The sequence below is a fragment of the Gorilla gorilla genome, chromosome 13, assembly GCF_029281585.2.
Source record: "Gorilla gorilla gorilla isolate KB3781 chromosome 13, NHGRI_mGorGor1-v2.1_pri, whole genome shotgun sequence".
In the NCBI taxonomy this organism is placed as follows: domain Eukaryota; kingdom Metazoa; phylum Chordata; class Mammalia; order Primates; family Hominidae; genus Gorilla; species Gorilla gorilla.
This window is the reverse complement of record NC_073237.2, coordinates 124,301,319-124,314,378: the sequence shown is the minus strand read 5'-3', so window position 1 is coordinate 124,314,378 and position 13,060 is coordinate 124,301,319. Positions and strand designations below refer to the sequence as shown.

The 13,060-nt window shown below is 56.3% G+C and overlaps 1 protein-coding gene across 4 annotated transcripts; it reads left to right on the top strand.

Moving 5' to 3' along the window:
- Positions 1-767: 767 nt before the first annotated feature.
- PIP5KL1 (phosphatidylinositol-4-phosphate 5-kinase like 1) lies at positions 768-10,776 on the top strand. 4 transcript variants are annotated; one of them, XR_008668569.2, is made up of 12 exons: positions 784-857; positions 1,693-1,890; positions 3,083-3,133; positions 3,347-3,501; positions 3,794-3,918; positions 4,237-4,271; positions 4,360-4,415; positions 5,617-5,729; positions 6,341-6,494; positions 7,625-7,677; positions 9,545-10,286; positions 10,578-10,776. XR_008668569.2 is itself a non-coding variant. In XM_055351226.2 (11 exons), exons 1-11 carry the CDS (start codon positions 828-830, stop codon positions 9,844-9,846), a joined length of 1,272 nt encoding a protein of 423 aa, XP_055207201.1. In that variant the 5' UTR covers positions 784-827; the 3' UTR covers positions 9,847-10,776. The 4 variants fall into 4 exon arrangements, 2 of the variants coding, with proteins under 2 accessions (XP_030870469.1, XP_055207201.1); XR_008668570.2 differs by lacking the exon at positions 7,625-7,677; XM_055351226.2 differs by having other exon boundaries at positions 9,545-10,776.
- Positions 10,777-13,060: the final 2,284 nt, after the last annotated feature.

The window sequence follows — 13,060 nt, the reverse complement described above, 5'->3', positions numbered from 1 at the left end:
GGAGGCGAGCGCTCTGTTGGAGTCTGGCAAGGTGACGAAAGAACGAGGCGAGTAGCAGTCTGGGGTCAAGAGTTTCAAGCAGAGGGAATAGCAAAATGCAGAGGCTTGAATGGGAGAGTTTGGCGGCTAAGGAACAGGAGGGGCCGGGCGGCTCAGTGGTTAAGTGTAGGGTGAGTGGTTTGAGATGGGCCTGGGGTCAGGGTGAGGGGTTTGGGTTTTGTTCCATTGCCGTGGGAGCCACTGGAGGCTTTAAGCACGAGAGTGACATCATCCAAGTTATGCTTTTAAAGATCACGCAGGCAGCTGAGCCCCTCCCTCTCGCTCGCCACTAAATCCCCAGGGCCTAGCACTGCTGGCCCACAGTGGGTGTTCAATATCTATGTGTTCAATGAATGGATGTCCCCGACTTTGCTGTGTGACCTAGAGGTAGTGACTTCTTTCTCTAGATCTCTCAGTTTTTTCACCCAAAAGACGGGCAATGGGGATTTCACGCCTGAATGGGAGGGTGGCACAGGATTTAGGTTACTCGCCTCCCCAGGCGGCCCTAGCGACCCGAGTCCCCACGCCGAGGGCGGAAAATGGGGGTGCTCCCTTCGAGGGACCCCAGCCAACGTCCGGCGGCCCCGCCCCAGCCGGACCGCGGTCTGAAGGATGCTGCAGCCGTGGGGGCGGGACCCGCAGGCGATCGCCAGCGCCTCCCGCGTGGATTGGATGCAGCCGCAGTCGGCGCCATGCTATTGGTCAGCCGCGAAGTAGGGGCGGGGCCTGACTCCTGCAGCGGGGCGGCGGGGAATGCGGCCAAAGCCCGGGAAGCTGCTGCGGGGGCGATGGCTGCGCCGAGCCCGGGGCCCCGCGAGGTAGGTGCGGACCTGAGAGAGGACAGGAGAGGGAAGGGTTGGTGGGCAGGGGCCGGGCCTCCCCTCGGCGAGCGGCGCGGACACGCCCCCATCCAAGCCTGGGAGGGGCCCTGCAGCCGGCGAAGACCAGGACACGCCCCACACGGGGCGCCAGGTATCCCGAGGGGCGGCCTGGCGAATATCCCTCAACACTTCCTCAGCTTTCTCATTGGGAAAATGGAGAGGATGCTAAAGCTCCTCCTTCAGGGGGCTGTTAGGAGGTCAAGCTCTCATCCAGTGCGGGGCACGTGGTGGATGCCCACTACTGGTGGGTCAGCGGCTATGAAAAGCATCGTGCTGGCCCCTCCGTGCTGGCCTGGAGGCGCTCAGCATAGGCGAATGGAATAGATGTGACTGAATCACCGGCATCACAGCTCCTACTATCAAGGGCTCCCGTGCAAGGAGCTCAAACTCAAAAGTAACAAGAGTTCATACCTACCACGAAGAAGCTGTTCTAGTTTTCACGTTGCAGATGAAAAAATGAGGCATAGAAAGGTTAGGTGACTTACCTAAGGTCACAAGGTTGGTGAGAGACGGTCCATCTAAGGCCAGGTTTGACTGCAGAGTGCACGCCGTATCTACTGATAAACAACCATTGCTCTATTCGGGTGCTGACTGCGTGCCAGGCACTGTGTGGCCCCTCTGGGTACCAGCATCATCTCTATTTTACAGCTGAAGAAATTGAGGCAGAGAGAGATGAGGGGAAGTCTCACAAGTAGTGGAAGTGGGACTTGAACCCTGATCTTTTTCCTCTGTGACGCTGCCACAGGCTGTGTCCTGTGCCTCCTCCCACCAGGTCCTGGCCCCCTCCCCTGAGGCTGGATGCAGAGCAGTCACCTCCAGCCGCCGGGGGCTTCTCTGGCGCCTCCGAGATAAGCAGTCTCGCCTGGGCCTGTTTGAGATCAGCCCGGGGCATGAACTGCATGGGATGACGTGCATGATGCAGGCAGGGCTGTGGGCTGCCACCCAGGTCTCCATGGACCACCCACCCACGGTGAGTGGCCCATCTGTCCCACGAATCTCCACACCAGCAATGGCAAGACTTGGCTGATGCCCTGTCTGGCTGAAACTGCAGGTGTGGGGATCAGAGAGGGATATCAAGGGGAGGAAGGCAGAGAGGGAGGAACATTGTGGTGTGGGAGCTGGAACGTCTGGGGTGCGTTGGGGGTGTGAGGAACCCCCTGACTCAGGTGGTTGCTGTGTGACTCTAGGTGGGTCTCTGCCTCTCTCTGGGCCTCAGTGTCCCCATCTGTATAATGGGGGGAGATTATACTCCTTGGTTTCTGAGGCCCTCCCAGCCCTGCCAGGGTGTATGGTTGAAAAGGGACCCCCACCCCCACCCTGCTGGCCTGGCCCATCCTCTCTGGAGCTCAGGCTGAGGCAGGGCTGGCTCAGCAGAAAGGTGGCCCAACTGCAAGCTCAGCAGCTGGGCGGGCCTGGGTAAGCATGTGTGTGGTGTTCGTGTGTGTGCATGTGTGCACAGTGGGACCACATTCCACAGACCACATCTGGGCACAGGGACCTGGAGATCCAGGGAAAGTGTAGAGACTCGAGGGAGTTCTCCAAATCACAAACTGACCTCATCACCTGCTGAAAAGCTTCCATGGCTCCCCAGTACTCAGCATGACCTCCAGATCCAGCTGCATCCAGCCTTGTTCACACTCCATCCCTCCCTCACTGGCTTCAGCCACTTGGGCCCTCCTTCCCTTGCCGGCAGCCACCAATGCTGTTTCTACTGGTGCGAGCACCCTGCTCCTCCTCTCCACTACCCTTTAGATTTCAGCTTAGAGGTCTCCACCCCCAGGAAGGCTTCTCTGATTTTGCCCCTCCCAGGTTGCATCAGGCAGGTCCCTTGGCTTCAGGGCCACCCCCTTGTACTGGACAGAATCTGGCTTCACTTGGCCAGCCTGTGAGTCTGGGAACGTGCCTGGCTTGAACTCATGGCCTGGTGCTGGTGATCCAGAGTGGATGAGATACACTCAGGCCTTGCCGTGGGTCACTCTTGTCCCCCTGGCATCCCTGGGAGGTGAGCAACGCGTCTGCCCAACTCAGGCACTCCCAGAAACTCCAGTCCCGGTTTGCTGAAGGAATCCAATTGGAGGAGGTGGGGGACGGGCCAGGTGCAGGACATCTGGAGATCCTGGGGCAGGCAGCAGGGGACTGAGCTCCTCTACCTCTCCCTGCAGGGGCCGCCCTCCCGGGACGATTTCTCGGAGGTCCTAACCCAGGTTCATGAGGTAGGAGGCCCAGACTCCCGTTTGGGAGGGACGTGTGCTGGTCTTGCTCTCTCCTCTGCAGTTTTCCCATCTGTGCAGTGGGAGTGAAGGCTTGTCCCTGAGCCTTGAGCCTTGCAGGAAGGGTGTGGTCACCCTGACCCTCCTGTCCCAGGACCAACTGCACACACCCGGGCCCACGCAGACACTCCAGAGGAGGCTCTTCCTCCCCTGCAGGGCTTCGAGCTGGGCACGCTGGCCGGCCCCGCCTTTGCCTGGCTGCGCCGCTCCCTGGGCCTGGCGGAGGAGGACTATCAGGCTGCGCTGGGCCCCGGCGGCCCCTACCTGCAGTTCCTCAGCACCTCCAAGAGCAAGGCCAGCTTCTTCCTGTCGTGAGCTTGCGGCAGGGGTGGGGCAGGGGTGGGAGTGGTACCCCTGGCTGGGAGGGCAGAATTCCCAGTGGCGGGGAAGGCCCCTTGAAGAGAGAAACGGAGCGGCCCTAATCTGGGAGGGTCAGGGCCGGATGGTGGACAGATGGGGGAGGAGAGGAGGGCAAGGGCCGAAGGCGAGAGGGGCGGTGCCAAGACCTGGGAGCGAGATCCACGTGCACAGGTCGGGGAAGGGGGCCGGGTGGGAGCCGCTCCAGCCAGGCCTGGGCAGTGACCTCTTTCTCTTGCCCCCCAGCCACGACCAGCGCTTCTTCCTGAAGACCCAGGGGCGCCGAGAAGTGCAGGCTCTGCTCGCCCACCTGCCCCGCTACGTGCAGCACCTGCAGCGGCACCCGCACTCGCTGCTGGCGCGGTTGCTGGGTACTTGGCTGGGGGCGGGGCTCGGTGGGGGCGGGTCCTAGGTCAAAATATACCTGGGGAGGGCGGGGTGTGTGGGCGGGGCCCAAATGGGCGGATTTGGTGTTGTAGGGCATGGGGGTGGGGCCATGCGTGGGGGCGGGGCACCACTGGGGCTGTGTTTAAGGGTGGGATCGGGTCGGGATCCGGACCCCAGCCAAGGAAGGGTCCAGGTGCCGCGGATCTTGAGAAGGAGGCGTGGCCTGGCGCTGGGATTGGCGCCGGATGCACCCCGGGTTGTGGAGTTTGGGGATCCTCATCCGGCGCCCTCTCCCCTTCCAGGAATGCACAGTCTGCGGGTGGACCGGGGAAAGAAGGTGGGTGAAGCCGAGGCGAGGTGGCTGGGCGGAGCGGGCGGCTGGAGGGCGACAGCCGGCCTCCCTCACTCCCTGTCCCGGCCCCCAGACGTACTTCATCGTCATGCAGAGCGTCTTCTACCCCGCTAGCCGCATCTCCGAGAGGTGAGTGGCCTAAGCAGATTTGGGGCCCCATCCCAGCCGAAACTCGCGGCCCGAAGCACCCACACTCACTAGCCAGACGGTGAAACCGAGGCCCAGGAAGGAGAAGGGGCGTTCCCAAGATCTGGTGGGTCAGAGACAGTGACGCCCACACCCAGCATCTCTGGAGCACTCAGTGTGCGTTAGGCGCCGTGTTGGGCCCTTCGCATGCTTTTTAATTCCCAGAAGGACGCTGAGGGGCAGCTCTTATCCTCCTTCCTAGATGAGAAACCGAGGAAGGAGAAGGCCACACAGCTAACGTGGGGAGCAGGGACTCAGACCCAGCCTCTGACTGCACGTAACCCCCTGTGCCCTCCAGCGCTGACTCTACCCACAGGTTCCCCGCCCCCCGGCCACTGGCTGCCCCCAAGCCCTCCTGTTGCCGCCGCCTGGGGTTGGATCCCTGTGTCTGGGACACCCTCAGGGGTGACAAGGTGTCCAGAGGCAGGCACAGGCAGGGCTCAAGCCTGGGCTGGGCCACCAGTGGCCTGAGTGTGAATGCCTGCTCTGCTCTTATCTTTAACTCAGAAACTATAATAGGCCGGGGTTCAGCTATAGGGCCAGGCATGGTGCATCACGCTTGTAATCACAGCACTTTTGGAGGCCAAGGCAGGAGGATTACTTGAGCCCAGGAGTTGGAGACCACCCTGGGCAATAGAGTGAGACCCTGCCTCTACAAAAAATGAAAAAGTTAGTTGGGTGTGATGGCACGTGCCTGTAGTCCCAGCTACTTGGGAGGTTAAGGTGGGAGGATTGCTTGAGCCCAGGAGGTCAAGGCTTCAGTGAGCCGTGTTTGTTTCACTGCACTCCAGCCTGGGTGACAGAGTAAGACCTTCTCTAAAAAAAGAAAGAAACAGGTGAGACTCCATCTCCAAAAAAAAAAAAAAGAAAGAAAGAAAGGGAGGAAGGAAGGGAAAGAAAGAGAGAAGAGAGAGAGAGAAAGAAAAGAGAGAAAGAAAGAAAAGAGAGAGAGAAAGAAAGAAAGAAAGAAAGAAAGAAAGAAAGAAAGAAAGAAAGAAAGAGAAAAAGACAGGCCAGGGTTGTGCTGAGGACTGGGGATGATCTATGTAATAGTTCAGTGCACGTAAGTAGTCACTGGAAGCTCTTGTGAGATTCTCTGTGTGTCTCAAATCTATGTAAAGCTGAATTCTGTCCCCCCACCCAGGTATGACATCAAAGGCTGCGAGGTGAGCCGCTGGGTGGATCCCGCCCCTGAGGGCAGCCCCCTTGTTCTGGTGCTGAAGGACCTCAACTTTCAGGGCAAGACCATCAACCTGGGTGAGCCACGGGGGTGGCCACTGCCTGCTCCTCCTTCATTCAGGGTGAAGTTTAGAAGGGTGTCCCTGCTGCCCTCTGCCTGAGTTATTAAGAGCCCAGATTCGGCCGGGCGCCGTGGCTCACGCCTGTAATTCCAGCACTTTGGAAGGCCGAGACGGGTGGATTACGAGGTCAGGAGTTCAAGACCAGCCTGGCCAAGATGCTGAAACTCTGTCTCTACAAAAAACACACAAATTAGCCAGGCATGGTGGTACCCGCCTATAATCCCAGCTACTCAGGAGGCTGAGGCAGGAGAATTGCTTGAACCCAGGCGGCAGAGGTTGCAGTGAGCTGAGATGGCGCCACTGCACTCCAGCCTGTGCGACAGAGCCAGACTCTGTCTCAAAAAATAAAATAAAAATAAAAGAGCCCAGATTCTGGAATCAGGCAGAGCAGAGTTCAAATTCAGGCTCCATGACTTCCTAGCTAGGTGACCAAGGCAAATTACAGATGAGTTTCTTTATTTGTGAGATGGGGACAGTAATGCCACATGCTGTCACGGGGCAGAGTGTGTGGAGCACGGTGGCTGGCACATGATGAGCGCTCAGGCGGGGGCACTGATGCTCCGGCAGGGCCCCAGCGGAGCTGGTTCCTCCGCCAGATGGAACTGGATACCACCTTCCTCCGGGAGCTCAACGTGCTGGATTACAGCCTCCTGATAGCCTTCCAATGTCTCCACGAGGATGAGAGGGGCCCCGGCAGCAGCCTCATCTTCCGCACGGCCAGGTGAGCCCCCCACAGGGGCAACAGCGAGATTGAGGTGGTGAGAGTAAGGGAAAGACAGACATGGGGGCATGGGAGTGCCTTCCCTCTGCCGGGAGCAGTGCAGCCAAAGACATGAAGGCTGGAAAGTGCAGAGTTTGTGTGTGTGTGTGCGCGTGTGTGCGTGTGCGTGCGTGTGTGCATATGTGTGAGTGCTTGCATGCGTGTGTGTGCATGCATGTGTGTGGGTTTGCATATGCGTGTGTGTGTGTGTGCGTGCGTGTGTGTGTGTGTAGAGGGGAGGGCTGGAGAAGCCTGGCTGGTAGGGCAGGAGGGGCACAGGTGGACTGCAGCAGGGGACAGAACAGATGAAGTCCAGTTGGAGAAGAGCTTTGGTGACTATTTGAAGAATCTGCCCATTTTCCAGTGGGGCTGTGGAACCAGTGAAGGTTTCAGAGCAGAGAAAAAGACCTATTTAATTTTTAAAATTTTTGCTTCTTTTTTTTTTTTTTTGAGATGGAGTTTCGCTCTGTCAGCCAGGCTGGAATGCAGTGGTGCCCTCTCGGCTCACTGCAACCTCTACCTCCCGGATTCAAGCGATTCTCCTGCCTCAGCCTCCTGAGTAGCTGGGATTACAGGCATCCCCACCATGCCTGGCTAATTTTTTTTTTTTTTTTTTTTTTTTTTTTTTGAGATGGAGTCTTACTCTGTCGCCCAGGCTGGTGGAGTGCAGTGGTGTGATCTTGGCTCACTACAACCTCCGCCTCCTGGGTTCAAGCAGTTCTCCCTGCCTCAGCCTCCTGAGTAGCTGGGATTACAGGCACACACCAGGATGCCCGGCTAATTTTTGTATTTTTATTAGAGACGGGGTTTCATCAAGTTGGCCACGCTGGTCTTGAACTCCTGACCTCAAGTGATCCACCCGCCTCGGCCTCCCAAAGTGCTGGGAGGCCCAGCATCCGGCCAATTTTTGTATTTTTAGTGGAAATGGGGTTTCGCCATGTTGACCAGGCTGGTCTTGAACTCCTGACCAAGAGATTCGTCTGTCTCTGCCTCCCAAAGTGTTGGGATTACAGGCGTGAGCCACCGCGCCCAGCCTTATTTTTGCTTTAGAAAGGGTCCTTGCCCTTTTTAGCTGGTCATTCCACTTCCAGGACGCTGAGGTCATCATCGCTGGCACCGTCTTCCTGTCTTCATCTCAGTAGTGGTAACCGTCATTCCTTCATGCTGACTGGGAGCCTCCCTGGGAGGGTAGACTCATCCCCATTTGAGAAATGTGAGAACTGAGGCTCGGGAAGCAGACACGAGGTTGCAGAATGACTTCTGAGGACTCATGTTAGTACTTGGCCAGCTACTTCCATTTCAGTTCCCTCAGGCCCACCCCTGTGGTCGAACAGAATTACATAGGAGCTAAGACAGGCACTCCATTGATCCAGTGGGTGGACAAGGGGAGTGAAAGAGGAGGTCCAGCCGCCACCCCTCCCGTCCCCTGCCTCGTTCCTACCCCTCAGAGGAAGAACTTGGTATGGGTGAGACTTGGGTAGAATTTGGAGTCACTGGCCTTTGGCTGGGCTGGACACGTCCTGACCGGATGGTGGCAAGCCTGCCATGGGGCACGGAGCCTCCCACATCTGCCCATCCAAGTGAGGTCAGCTTTTCCCTTGCCCTCTCCCCCTAGCTGGTGCTTAGGCCACCGCTGTCATTCAGTCAGTGAGTCCTGGTTTGCATGGAATTGTGGTGACATTGAAATATTTTCATGTTGGCTGTCCCAGCCCCACCCCACCCCAGTTCCCAGCCCCTACTGAGAACGCCCCCATCCCACATCTCCCCATCATCCAGGTAGCCCACAGGGTACCAGCATTCTGCTCAGACTCTCAGACCACTGAGCTCTGATTGGCCAGCGCCGGGCAGGGCTTTTTTCTCATTGGTCTATTTACCCCGAGACCCAGACAGGACAGGATTAAAGCCCTTCATGACGCCTGAGGACAAAGTTAGGGAATTGAACCTGCTTCTGCTGGGACTGGGCACCCTGCCAAAGGTACCTTCGGGTATGGAAGACATTTTGAGGCAAAACCATACACACACCATCTGCAAACTGGGGTTGCTGGATTTTGTTCACAAAACTTCTGCTTCACAACCCTGAGACTTCTAGGGTTGGATGACTCCAAAGAGAAATTTAGGAAATAGACTTACCTGAAGTCATGTGGCACCAAAGTGCAGATTCCAGGGTCTGTGTGATGCAAAGGCTATAGACCAGTGCTACCCAGTAGAAATATAATTCAAGCCATACATGTAATTTAAAATTTTCTAGTAGCCTCATTTTAAAAAGTAAAAACAGGTGAAATACTATAATTCATTTACTCAATACATCCAAAATGTTCATTTCATTGAATCAACGTAAAAATGAGTAAGATATTTTACATCCTTTTTTCTTTTTTCTTTTCTTTTTTTCTTTTCTTTTTTTCTTTTTTCTTTTCTTTTTTTTTTTTTTTTTGAGACAGAGTCTCGCTCTGTCGCCCAGGCTGGAGTGCAATGGCAAGATATTGGCTCACTGCAACCCTCCACCTCCCGGGTTCAAGCGATTCTCCTGCCTCAGCCTCCTGAGCAGCTGGGATTACAGGCGTCCGCCACCACACCCGGCTAGTTAATTTTTGCATTTTAGTAGAGATGGGGTTTCGCCATGTCATGGTCTCCGACTTCTGACCTCAGGTGATCCGCCCGCCTCGGCCTCCCAAAGTGCTGGGATTACAGGCGTGAGCCACTGCGCCCGGCCTTACATCCTTTTTTTCATCCTGTCTTTGAAATTGAGTATGTATTGTACACGTATAGCACATCTCAACTGGGAATAGCCACATTTCAAGGCTCAGTGGCCACCTGTGGCCAATGTCTACTGAACAGTGCACCCTAGCCCAACACTTTCGCTTTTCTCAGTCTACCTGACTTCACAAACCTGGGCACACAGGAGGTGTGGGAATGAGCTGGTGGAGGGGTGGGCAGCCTGGCCAGGCTTGCAGAGCCGACTGGCTGGGGCTTCCTGGAGGAGCTGGCAGCTTCACCCTCCTGTCGACCCCCAGGTCTGTGCAAGGGGCACAGAGCCCGGAAGAGTCGACAGCCCAAAACCGCCGGCTGCTGCCCGACGCCCCCAACGCCCTACACATCCTGGACGGGCCCGAGCAGCGCTATTTCCTGGGCGTCGTGGATCTCGCCACGGTCTACGGGCTCCGCAAGCGGCTGGAGCACCTGTGGAAGACACTGCGCTACCCGGGCCGGACCTTCTCCACTGTCAGCCCGGCTCGCTACGCCCGTCGCCTCTGCCAGTGGGTGGAGGCGCACACGGAGTGACGGGAGCCCGGCCCCACTCTCCGGATCTGGATGATGGGCTCACGCCAGGAACGCCGGTTCCCCCGGGCCCGGGCATCTCGCCTGCGCTTCCTCCTGATGGTCGCCAGAGGGCAGCATCCCCTAACTAATACCGTAACCGCGCAGTCCCGTTTGACGGTGGTGCCGTGCCCAGCATCGTGCCAAGGACTCCCCTACTTTAGCTCATTTAATCCTCAAAAAATGCTATTATTCTCTTTTTACAGACCATGAAATGGAGGCTCAGGGGGTGAAGGGACTGATCAAGATCATCCAGCAATAAATGCTGGAACCAGGACTCAACCATGGCTTTTGGATTCCGGAGCCTGTATTCTTAACCACCAGCTCCTGCAGCTTGGTCCTCATGATCTGGGCAAGGGGGGAGGCTGAAGGCTGCAGCCCTCTTGTCAACCAGATGGGGAAACTGAGGCCCAGAGACTTTAAGGGGCATAAGCACGGGTAAGTGGCAAGGTCGGCCCTGAGTACCCAGACCTCCCGGCCCCCTGCTCCTGGCCTGATACTCTAGGGATGCAGGTGGGAGAAGCAGGGGTCCTGGGGGGCTGCCTGGAGCTCTGGGAGGCATTCTGGACTGGGTCTACTACTGATCTCAAGTGAGCTCTGCCCTCCTCTGAAAGTCACTTTTCTCATCAGTTAAATGGGGGCAAGGGTCCGTGGTCCGACCAAGGTCTTGGCTTCACAGACATCACCAGGAGCCTGCATGCCCCTGATCACTCCTTCTCCTTCCTCCAGGAAACTCCAGCCTGGCCTCTGACCCCAGTTCAATCCGACCATGCCCAAGCCCAAGCGGGCCTTTCCTCCAGAACTGCTCCGGGGCCTGGCTGTGTGACTGGGGCAAGGTGCTAAACCTCTCTGTGCCTCGCTGGTCTAATCTGTAAAATGAAAGAATGGAAACAGACCTCATTAACTCATTAAATATTTGTTGAGCACCTGCCATGTGACAGGCCCTCTGCTGGTAATGGGGACCTGGGGACGAAGCAAGTGGCACAGATTCTGCCTTCATGGAACTCGTGGAACTCACAGTCTGGGGGAAGGGACCCCTACCCAATCATTTGATGGATAGTGTTAGGGGAAGGGCTTTAACTTCTACTCTGAGACCAGAGAAGAGTCTGACACGTCCCTAGGAGGGTCCCAGGCTAAGAGCACAGCAAGGGCCTGGGGTGAGAGAAGGAAAACATTTCAGAGTGGGAGGGGGCCATGTGGGCCAAGAGTGGACCCCCAGGACTGGACAGTGCAGGACCTCGGGGAAGCCATTCAGCTGCAATGCACACTGCCACTCCACTGACCCATCAGATCCCACCAAAGAAAGATGGCTGAGGGGCCGGGCACGTTGGCTCACGCCTGTAATCCCAGCACTTTGGGAGGCCAAGGTGGGTGGATCACTTGAGGTCAGGAGTTTGAAACCAGCCTGGCCAACATGGTGAAACCTCGTCTCTACTAAAAATACAAAAGTTAGCCAGCTGTGGTGGTGGGTGCCTGTAGTCCCAGCTACTTGGGAGGCTGAGGCAGGCGAATTCCTTGAGTCCAGGAGGCAGAGGTTGCAGTGAGCCGAGATGGCACCACTGCACTCCAGCCTGGGCAACACAGCAAGACTGTCTCAAACAAAACAAAACAACAACAAAAAAAGAAAGATGGCTGAGGGGGAAGGGGGAGGAAGGAGAGAGCTCTGGATGCAGGGTTCCTGGAATATTTGGTTTTTGGGTTTTTTTGAGACAGGGCCTCCCTCTGTCACCTAGGCTTCAGTGCAGTGACATGGATTACAGCTCATTGCAGCCTCAACCTCCTGGGCTCGAGTGATCCTCCCACCTCAGCCTCCCAAGTAGCTGGGACTACAGGCATGTGCCATCACGCCTGGCTACTTTTGTTTTATTTTATTTTATTTTATTTTATTTTATTTTGCAGAGACAGGGTCTCATCATATTGTCCAGGCTGATCTCGAACTCCTGGGCTCCAGCAATCCACCTGATTTGATCTTCCCAAAGTGTTGGGCCCACAGGCGTGAGCCACTGCACCTCACCAGAATATATGTACTTTAAATATTGATATCACTCCTAGTCGTCTGGGTGACCTTGCCTGATTTCTCAACCTCTCTGTGCTGGCATGAGCTGAGTGGAAATTTCTTGTCCTTACTTTAGCAGGAAGTTGTGACATAGAGTGTTGTCATGCCCATCACTCAGGAGGTGATGGGCCAGGGAAACTCAGAGGTGGCAGGGAATTGCAGCAGGAACTGGGGTCTGACTCCACATTTCCACCCTTCTGGATCCCACAGGGCTGAATCAGCGCCACAGAGTCTCGCTCTCACACATAAGGATGACTCAGACCCTCTCCACCTTTGGGTCTCTGGCCGTGAGCCTAGCCGGGACCTCAGGCTGGAAAGGAAAGTGATTTGTCCAAGAACTCATGGGACCCAGGCTCTCCTAACTCATGCATTGATAGACGTGACCTAGCATCTAGTGTGTGCCGGGCACTGTGCAGGTGCTGGAGGTGTCCTGAGCACATGGCTGGTCTGACTTTGCCCACATGGAGCTTAGAGTCTGTGGGGCAGGTGGACCATAAATAAGGCAACCAGTTAATACACAGGGCAATTTCAGAGTGTGACAAAGATTATGAAAAACAGAGTCGGGGTGAGGCAAGAGGGATTGGGGTGCAGTGTTGGGTAGGGTGGCTGGCAAGGGCTTTTCAGAGGAGGTGATGCTTGAGCTGAATGGTAAGAGGAGCCACCAGATGACTAGCGCAGTCCAGCAGAGGACACAGTGAGTGCAGAGGCCCTGCAGTAGGAATGGCTTCAGTAATGATTGGTGGTCGGAGGGTGGCCAGGGCAGGTGGAGGGTGACTGAAGGAGTTCACATTGTGTAGGATCGTGTAGGTTGTGGTAAGCGGAGTAGGTTTTTGCCAAAAGCAAAGTGAAGATCTTTATCTGGGGCTGTGGGACTTCCTGCTCACAGTTCTACTGTGGACTTATGATCCTCATCTACCCTGGGAGCACGGGCCATTTGGGCATGTCCCTGTCTCCATGTGGCCCTAGCAAGGATGGAGTTGCCTCTCCGGGGAAGGAATCATCACCTCACCAGCCATTGTGGGCAGTGAGTGAATCCATAGGGAACTTCTCAACATTGTGCCCTCAGGGTTGGGCCTATGAGGAAAGAAACTTGAAGAACGAGGACTGAGAGGAAAGGGCTCTGGCTTTGGGGACCCACTGCCTTGTGTGAGTGAGG

Bases quoted from the DNA above. Each gene is read 5' to 3' on its own strand.
- PIP5KL1 (XM_055351226.2), top strand. From the start codon at position 828: ATGGCTGCGCCGAGCCCGGGGCCCCGCGAG. The intron at 1,891-3,082 runs GTGAGTGGCCCA...CTCTCCCTGCAG, and splicing joins CCATGGACCACCCACCCACG to GGGCCGCCCTCCCGGGACGA. The intron at 3,502-3,793 runs GTGAGCTTGCGG...CTTGCCCCCCAG, and splicing joins AAGGCCAGCTTCTTCCTGTC to CCACGACCAGCGCTTCTTCC.